General features: G+C 40.6%; 1 protein-coding gene across 8 annotated transcripts in view; it reads right to left on the bottom strand.

Annotated features, from left to right (window-relative positions):
* Positions 1–3,988: 3,988 nt before the first annotated feature.
* CILK1 (ciliogenesis associated kinase 1) overlaps positions 3,989–9,981 on the bottom strand; it is a 60,421-nt gene continuing 54,428 nt past the window's right edge. For all 8 annotated transcript variants that reach the window (XM_023223006.3, XM_023223003.3, XM_023223007.3 and 5 more), the window contains 2 exons: positions 9,018–9,140; positions 3,989–8,007 (listed from right to left, as the gene is read on the bottom strand). In XM_023223006.3, the coding sequence (XP_023078774.2) occupies positions 7,853–8,007; positions 9,018–9,140 (278 nt within the window). In that variant the 3' untranslated portion in view covers positions 3,989–7,852. The remainder of the gene's footprint in view (positions 8,008–9,017; positions 9,141–9,981) is intronic.

Here is a 9,981-nt window from a genome sequence, read left to right as displayed (position 1 = left end):
AATTTGATTTTATTTAAAATTGCCTGCTGAAGCGCTAGTGTAATAAATAACTTGACCTAAGTGAAAAGTTGGAATTTCCTTCGGGTTTATATAGCTTGTGCGCCGCGAGGAAATGTCGGATGTGAGGGCGATCTGGCTGCGACATCTGTCACCCCATTGATCGCCAGGGTTGATTCGGCTGATCTGGCTGGCTAGGCGGGTGTCCCCTTCCTCCCTCACCGCTCCATGTGCGTCCCTCCCGAAGCTGCGCGCTCGGTCGAAGAGGACGACCATCCCCGCTAGAGGAGGACCGGTCTTCGGTCAAGGGTATACGAGTAGCTGCGCTCCCCTGCTAGAACCTCCAAACAAGCTCTCAAGGTCCATTTGTAGGAGAACGTAGGGTAGTCAAGCTTCCAAGACTCCAGACACATCCAAATGAGGCGCTGCATGTGGCAGTCTGCCTTTCTTTTGATCCATGAACGACCCTTTTTATTTATTTATTTCAGACGGAGTCTCACATCTGAGACTGCACTCTCCCATGCTCGGCTTCCCAGCCCAGCCCACGCAGAGGCGTAGCGGCCGCCCAGTCAGGCCCTGGGGACCATCCGGGCCCACCTTCACCAATGCATTCAGACTCCTCAGAAGGGATTTAAAAAAAATACGCGCACTCCAAGAAGGACCCCAGCTCCAGCCAACAGGCCCACCTCTGCCCAGGCTGTAATCTTGGCTCACTGTAACCTCCACCTCTCGGGTTCAAGCGATTCTCAGCCTCCCAAGTAGCTGGTGCGCGCTACAGGTGCGCGCTACCATTCCCGGCTAATTTTTGTTTTTTTAGTAAAGATGGGGTTTCGCCTTGTTGACCAGGGTGGTCTTGAACTCCTGACGTCAGGTGATCCCCCTGCCTCGTCCTCCCAAAGTGCTGGGATTACAGGCGTGAGCCACCGCTCCTGGCCCTTGGATGCGTTTTAAACAGCAAGTACACAATGCTTTCCTGACAGGAATGTCAAGTCCATCAGGAAATCCACATATGGGTGTTAAGTAGGCAACGTACCACATACAGATTAAAATCGAAAGCGCTGTCAACCCTTATTTAATTTAAACAGTAGACCCTAACTTCTTTCTTTCTTCATCTCAGTGGGACATCTTGAGATTTTTCTTCATTTTGTACATTTTAGAGTCACGTGCTCTATAGCCATGGCCTCAAGTCAGCACCTGCTTGGAAGGGGGGTCTTTGGGGTTGGGGGTGGTGCTAAAAAAAAACTAATTTGGCTGGCAAGTTAGTTAAAACGTTAAAAATATTTTAAAACTATCAGGGCTATATTATGGAACAATTGCAAAATTCACATGGATTTCAAAGTTTGAAATACATGCCTTCGAAAATACATCTTGTTTACAGAGGCAGCTTCTGCTATTTCTCAGGCTATAGATGTTATTTTCTTCACCCACGGGGGTGCTCGAGAGTACCTTGCTTGACAAGCCTGGGTGCTGAACAATTGCAGCCGCTAACATGATCAGATTTTATTTTCAGTAGGTTTCTCTGGCCAAAGTGAGGCGAATGAACTGGGGTAGTAGGGGTAGAGAAAGAAACCTGTTGTGTCTGTGTAAATTAAAGTAGCACCATGAGTTTGAAGAAAATGGGTAAGAAAAGGTGAAATAGTAAAGAGGTAGGTGGTAAAGGATTTACTAATCAGGTCAAAGGGAAGGGAGGAGGAAGAAAAGTCTAGAATGATGCCCTGTCCAACACACATACACACACACACACACACACACACACACACACACACACTTCTTGTCTGTTTGTTCTACACTTGTATCCCAGAACTTAAAGTAAAATTAAAAAAAAAAAAAAATCAACTCCATCTTAAGATGTCTATAGCTGAAGAAATAGCTTAATGATACCTGGAAGGACAAATTCCTATGACAGTAGAATGACCAGATGTTCCGATATTGCATAATGCTAAACGCCTTTAAGGTAATTATAGTCATGCTTTCACGTGCTTACGCATGGAAATGCCAAGGATACCTTTCTTTAAATTAACAAAGTACTAATTTTTTTCATTGTTAGCCTACTCGCACGTAGACATTGCTTAGCTTACCTTTTACATAGATAAGACCCCTATCGAATAAAAAACAAAGACGAGGCATTCCTCTTCTTGCTTTCTGAGGACGCTCTACTCTGTAACTGAGTAGCTTTCAATAAACTCTTGCTTCTCATGGCACTCTGTGACTCGCCTTACATTCCTTCCTGTGCGAGATCCAAGAACCCTCTTTTAGGATCTGAATCAGGACACCTTTTTCTGGCAACACTCAGCCTTGTTCACCTGAAAGTGTAACTAAGGTAGCAGCATGACTCTGTTATTACACAGGCTTGGGGAGAAATGAAAAATCCTGTTATAATAGTTCTGCACTCTATGACAGATATCCCAAAGGCGTTTTATTCCTTTGAAGCCCCTGACATCGTCAACCTGCTTATTCTTGAAGACCCTTAGAGTTGCTCTCATCCTGAGACAGTCTTACTCATTTTATCTATCTATTCTACCTACCTACCTATCCTCCTACCTACCTGATACATTTTCAGAGGCCCTGAGAAATCTTCTTAGCCTCAACCCTTCACTCATCTGCTCAGTAGTAGGTAAAACTGCTTGCACAAAAGTCAAGAGCTTCAAATCTCAGTTTAAGAGCTTTGTATACTCCCAGAAGAGGGAAACATTTGACTTAAATTCAGCCTTAGCTATAAGTGATTGGTGTAAGACCCTATTCTAACAAGTGGGTTTTCTTATCAGGAAAGATGGTTGAGAGCTTGAAATGGCTTCTTCAGGGTTTCTGAAGGGGCAGCCATGGGCCCAGCGTGATGCCAAAAAGACAAATGCCCACGATTACACAGTAAAGTCACTGTGTTCTGATGGCAAGAGGCACAGTTAGGGATTCCCCAATGCAAGTTTGTTTGGTAGATCATGTTCCTAGAAAATCCTGTCAAGGAGTCAAAGAACGTTTAGAAAATGAATTTCTTTTTTTTTTTTTCTTTTTTTTTGAGACGGAGTCTCGCTCTGTCGCCCAGGCTGGAGTGCAGTGGCCGGATCTCAGCTCACTGCAACCTCCACCTCCCAGGTTCACGCCATTCTCCTGCCTCAGCCTCCCGAGTAGCTGGGACTATAGGCGCCCACCACGTCGCCCGGCTAGTTTTTTGTATTTTTTAGTAGAGATGGGGTTTCACCGTGTTAGCCAGGATGGTCTCGATCTCCTGACCTCGTGATCCGCCCGTCTCGGCCCCCCAAAGTGCTGGGATTACAGGCTTGAGCCACCGCGCCCGGCCTAGAAAATGAATTTCTTGTGACATTCTTTCTGTAGTTCATGAAGTTATGAACTTCTTTTGAAGGTTTATATTGTATATGAGAATGTGCTGTGAAAAGTTAAAAGACATACAAGGCAAGTTAAAATGATGAAATCAGGAACAAGAAACTGTTTCCACCTGCTTTTGCTTTTTTCTGTTGTTGTTTTTGTTTTTGAGACACGGCCTCGCTCTGTTGCCCAGGCTGGGGTGCGGGGGGGTGATCTGGGCTCACTGTAACCTCTGTCTCCCAGGCTCAAGCGATTCCCCTTCCTCAGCCCCTCAAGTAACTGGGACCACAGGTGCACACCACCACACCGGCTAAATTTTGTAATTTTGGTAGAGATTTTTGGTAGAGGATCTTGCCATGTTGCCCAGGCTGGTCTCCAACTCCTAGGTTCCAGGGATCCGCCTGCCTCCACCTCCCAAAGTGCTGGGATTAGAGGTATGAGCCACCACTTCCAGACGCCTTTCTAAAAGCTGAATTTTAAAAAAACCTCCACATTGCAGGATAACTCTTCATTCTGCTACTCAAAGTGTATGCATCTAATTTCATAGCAGTAACATGATACTAAACATTCAGGAGAAGTTATAAAACATCAAAGTTGCAAATGAACTCACAAAGGACCAAAAGTAGAAAATACTAATGGAAGAAATGAAAACAAAAACAGAACACTCAAATCAATTTTTCTTAAACTTCAACTTTATTTGGAGCAGGAAATTTTTCCTTACATAAGGTTGACATTTTTAAACACCTTAGGACAAACTATTTAAAAAGCAACATTTTTATTTCAGAAGGGTCTTGCTTAAGTGGTTACTCTGAATTCTTCTCATTATTATGAATATTTGCTTTATAAATATATTGTCAGTTACTCCATTGTAATCAAATCAGGTGACTAATTGCTATCTGTACTGAGTTATCTGATATCAGAAGACTTGATGCAGGTCATTTAAAATTCATATTAGCACAGTGTCTATGAGAAATTGATAATACAGATTAATGTGATATTTACCTCCAGTTTGTCTTCCTAATGGTTTCCATGAGAAGATCCTCACAATAAATTATATAACAGTACAGTACATTTGGTTGGAAACCGTAAAAATAATTCTAAAAATTAGCTACATATATTAGGTTGCTACAGTATGGTTTAAATGATATAAAATAATTAGTATGTCAAACATCTTCTTATAAACATATTGCTTTTGGTCATACACTGAACTGAAATGTACAGCATAAATTCCTTTTTTTCCTCTCCCGAATGGCACAAAACAACGGCTTGATGGGAGGGAAATGCTACTTCATGAGAAAGCACGGTGCCCATCAACTCCAACAGTACCTGTATGTGCACTTAAAAATAAAATAATTCTTATTTTGTGTTGTCTTGATTGCATACAATTTTTGATAACTCCAGAAGATGACAAAGTGTTACTATATTAGATGTATATAGTCCTTTAGGCAAGAGATACATTTAAAAAATTATTTGAAAATCAAGTTTCTTCCAACATAAATTTTATCATACATGAGCTGGGTGAGGGCTTGGTAATTAATGGAATTTTATTGTAAAATGAACAATCATGTCAAGAGTAGTTTTTATGCAAATGCAGTTTTCCCTGCTCTGCTGGCTCTACCTGGGGAACATCGATACCCCCACAGCGCACCTTTGTCACTGAACTTCTGTCTCATTTCAGCACGAAATGAGAACCAACCCTGTATCATTTCCTGACGTCCCAGTAAGCTTTCTGACTGTAAATGAGGTATAGTCCTGATAAGTACAGTTACAGGTATATCATTTCTGTTGGTGTCTTACATTACATTTTATAATTCTACAGTAACAAAAAATAGAGGTCACAAGTAGCATTTTATTTTCATGTAACAAGAAATGGCTGCACAGATTCTCAGTCAGAACAAAAACAGAGAGACAAAAGAAATGGTTACCATTCCCTTCTATAGCGCATAGGTTTTTTACACAATTGGTCCTTTACCCATTTCAGAGAGGGGGAGGAAGAGTACTTCACAGCATTTGCTAGTTAGAATTTGTTTTCTCCGTCCTTTAGTTTTTCTCAACTGTACATCAGCTACTTGATTTTTATATGAATATGTTTGGCTTCCCCAGCGAAGTTGTTTGCTGGTAAACAAATGAAAGTGTAAAAGGAAGAAAGCAAAGTATTTTCTGAAGTTGGGCCCTATAAAGTATTAGAAGAAAAACAATTTTATAATGTGTAATAATCAGGTAACTAGGTTTTTCAATTAAAAAATGTAATGACCTTATATAAGCTAGATTACCAAGACTATGGTATTAAACAATCCATTTGCTCCTCTAAGGAATATTTACAATTTAAAACCTGCTTTCCAGCAAGCTGGGCAAGGTTTCACATTAATTTACTTTTCATATATAATACAGAAAAATGAAAATAAATATTAACCTTATAGTAAAGGACTCATCTCTGAAAACACATTTTCTGATGCTTTAGATAATGAGTTGAGAATATAATACAGAAATGAATTCAGCTTCAAGTTGTGCTTGCATATATATTTTCTGAAGCTTTGCTGCCAGCTTGTTAACAGGAAAAGACCACCTATCACATCCACATCCATTATGTGCTTTTCTCATGCCCCTAGGTATCATGGTGCTTGGTCAAGTATATTTTTGAGTCAGATTCTCCAAACCATAAATTACTCTCTGATTTTAGGTTAAGGCTCTTTGGAAGCCACGGAAATTTGTTAAGAATGCAACATATTATTAATACACCAAAGCAATAATTTACCAAGTCATTAGGTTGAACCATATGAAAGTGTCTAGATTCATTTCACCTATCATTTTAACCTATAAAAATGATCACTTGGCTGGATGCAGTGGCTCATGCCTGTAATCCCAGCACTTTGGGAGGTGGAGTAGGGTGGATCACGAGGCCAGGAGATCGAGGCCATCCTGGCTAACGTGGTGAAACACCATCTCTAATAAAAATACAAAAATTAGCTGGGTGTGGTGGCAGGCACCTGTAGTCCCAGTTACTCAGGAGGCTAAGGCAGCAGAATCGCTTGAACCTGGGAGGTGGAGGTTGCAGAGAGCCAAGATCACGCCACTGCACTCTGGCCTGGGTGACAGAGCGAGACTCCGTCTCAAAAAAAAAAAAAAAAAAAGATTACTTACATACGGTTAAACTTGTCATTATCCTGGAACCAATAGAGAGTAGTTTGAGCCCTAGGAGAATACGAGTCAATACACTGTTCAGACTGCATTGCATTCACTGATGGTGACCTTCCCTCTTGCCTTTAAGGCAACCATAAGTGAGGCAAATGTACCATATAGAGATGGATGAGACTGGACCTTTTGTCTTTTTCTGTCTCCAAACTGGCTTTGTCATTTTCAAAATTGCTGTAAACATTCCTCTCAATGGAACAGCCTCTGCCCAACAAATAGAGTTCTCATTCTTGAAAGAAACTACACCAGGGTTAGGAGATCAAATGTGGCACGTGACTGCGACTTCCTAGATGAGTGGAACCTCTGCCATAACTCTTTCTGCTCCCCAAATTGTCCTGAGAATTTGGCTAGGACAGAAGATTAGTCATTGACTGCTCCTAGCCAGATCTGGAGAACTGAGCTAGGTGCAAAATTCCATCTCAGTTACTATAATCAAAAACTTTCTGCCGCTTTGATACTTAGTTTTTTGGCCATGCATCTTGGCAGGAATGTAAGTTTGATTGACTGTGTTAACCTTCATGTTGAGAGCCTTTTGAAACAAAAAGCTCTCCTTTTATTGGTACACATACAACTTGATTTCAAAAGTGGAATAAATTAGAATACAATGGCATAGAATGATTAAGCTTGGTTTCATCTGATATCTGCGACCACATTAAAGGGTGCTGAAAAAGTTTTTAAAAATGTATTTACTTAGAGTTCTTTCATCTGGGGAACAAAAGTAAAACAAAGTGAATTATACAATAGTCCTTTCAGAACAGCAGAGTGGTATCCAAAAATCAAACCAATGACCTATTAAGAAAAGCAGAGGATCACTTTTCTAACAACAGTCCAAGAAGGCCTGAAGTACCTAGTGAGCCACACTTAAAATTTAACCACTTCATAAATATCTGCATACACTGAGTAAATAACCCTCTATCACATAGCCTTAAATTGCACCCCTGTTGCAATACTGCATTAATATTATTACATTTTTCAAAGTCTGTAGAAAATATTATCTGGAACCCCAAAGGAAAATCAATTAATCTTTAAAAAGTTCATTACAAAGTTGACTGTATAAAATGCTAAAACATAATCCATATATACAAAATGCTGTTGTTTAAGAAAATAATGGGACCCAGTTTTAGAATAAAATAATTTTATACAAAAAAGCGTACTGCATTCAAATCAATATTTTAAAAAAAAACTTTAAAAAAGAATATTGACATGTCTTAGTTCAGAAGAATAACTATAAAGTGTTGATTTGCTTTTATGCCCTCTGCACATCTTGCAGGAAGAACACCAGTCAGCTAAGGGAAAGTGTCCTGCTTCTCCCTACGAAGAGATTCATCACCAAGGCAGATAGTCATCGCCGAGATGCGTACTTGGAAGCCCAGTCTGTCCGGCCATGCACTGGCTGGGCGGCTGGAGGCCGTGGTATCAACCCAGGAGTGCTTCTAGGCTGGGTGTGGAAGAATGGTCGCCCAGGATGAGGTCTCAGGGCCTTCAGGGAGGAATAACCTGCAATGAAAGAAAAAGGACAGCATGACTGATACGGGGCCAATGCAAGCAAAGTGCAAATAAATGCATTTTGGTGACAAAAACATGAGAAAATAAGGAGTTCATTCAAGATGAGCATCTTGTCTCCTACTTACAATCTTCTCTACTGCAGTTAAAGATAACATTTTAAAGTTGTCAGGCCAAAAATAATGGCATCATTCTTGACCCCTCTTTTTTTCATATCCCACATATAATTTGTCAGGATATCCTATTAGTTCTACCTTCCAAATATTTACAGAACCTGGTAACTTTTTACCAACTGAACTATTACCATGCTGGCCCAAGCTAGCATCATTTCTTACCTGGATAATTTCAACACCTCCTAATTGGATTCCCTGCTTCCTACCTTGTCCCTGCTTCAGTCTCATGACAACAGCAGCTTGAGGGAGCCTGTGGAGATGGCTGTCAGATCACCTCACTTATGGACTCAAAGCCCTCCAGGGACTCCATGTCACTCAGAATCCATGACAATGTGCTTACAGGCATCATATCGCCCCTGACCTCATCTTGCTACTCCCCTTCTCACTCCTGTCACTCCTGCACTCTGGCCTCCTTGATGCTCCTTGAATTTGCCAGGCCAGTTCTGCCTCAAAGCTCAAGCACAGAAGACTCTCCTGTCTGGAAAAGCCTCACTCATAATGCACGCTTGCTCAGTCACCTCCTCCAGGTCTTTACTCAACAACTCCTTTGCAGTGAGCTCTTCTTTAGCTACTCTGTCTAAAATTGCAACCTGTACCCCACACTCCAGCCCCCACAAACTCTACCTCCTGTCTGCTGTATTTTTCTCCTTAGCACTAAGTCAGTAAGCATCTGACTTACTATACGTTATACAGCACTTATTTCGCTTACTTATTGTCTATAGAGTGCAAGTTTCATTTATTGGTGGATCCCAGGCCTAAAACATGCCTGGCACATGTTGTTGAGTAATCATTTGTTGAGTCAATTCATGAATAATTTAAAATACAACTCACCAGGGGAAGGGTCTGGAATAGGTGCCAGCTGTACCCTCTGCATAGCAGAACCGATTTCTTTTTTCAGAAAGGAAGGGACATAGTTTCCAGTCAGTCCACTAGAACTTGTAGAGCTGGAACCAACTGATTTGCAAAAGCAAAAAGCTCTTTACTACAAAGACATGTACCCAGGACACCAACAAGGTTAAATGACAGCACTGCAGAGCAATAACAAACTAAGTTTTTACTTTTAGGGAAAAGAGCAAATCATGATGAAAATGAGTTCAGAGCCAAGCATCCCACCATACCACCCTGTGAGAAAGACTGCAAGGGTCAAAGACAGTGTTGCTTCCGTGGGGGCAACCATATAGAGGGTGGGTTGGTTGTGAAATTTTTTTAAAAAAGGGAAAGGTGACATTTGTTCTTTATTTTCTTTTGTAAAAGTAGATTTAGATTGTTCTAAAATTTGCTTTTTTCACTCCATAATATAGAATAGTTGTCCTTCCATGTCAGTACATATAAATAACAGTACATATAAATAACACAGGTTATATTCAATTATTTAGCTGTGACAAGTAATTACACACTAAATATTCTTATCCACATGAGAAAAATTAACTATTTTTTAAAATAGTAAATACCTTCACTTTTTATGTCATTTCCACATGAGAGTGCTTTAAGGGCAGGGACTGTATGCTACTCATCTTTGTATTCTGGGGAGGATAATGGAATGCCTTGCATATAACAGGTAATCAATTAAGATTGGATAGGTGAATGAATATAATTCTTATTATTTAGGCTTAAAGGTACACATGAAATAATGAAGACTGCTATTATTGCTCATTATAGAAACGGAAGTTCTAACCATTAAGAAGTCAGTAAGTGGTAGAGTTGCTCTGTTTCCACAACACAGAGCCTTTTCAGCAACTGCTTAAGGCAGAGTAGGAAACACAGTCTAGAATGCCTGTGTGAGGAGTTGTGTTGG

Source organism: Piliocolobus tephrosceles, chromosome 5 (genome assembly GCF_002776525.5).
Source record: "Piliocolobus tephrosceles isolate RC106 chromosome 5, ASM277652v3, whole genome shotgun sequence".
NCBI classification, from domain to species: Eukaryota; Metazoa; Chordata; class Mammalia; order Primates; family Cercopithecidae; genus Piliocolobus; species Piliocolobus tephrosceles.
Note: the sequence above shows the minus strand (reverse complement) of the source record. Positions and strands in the feature narration are given on the sequence as shown.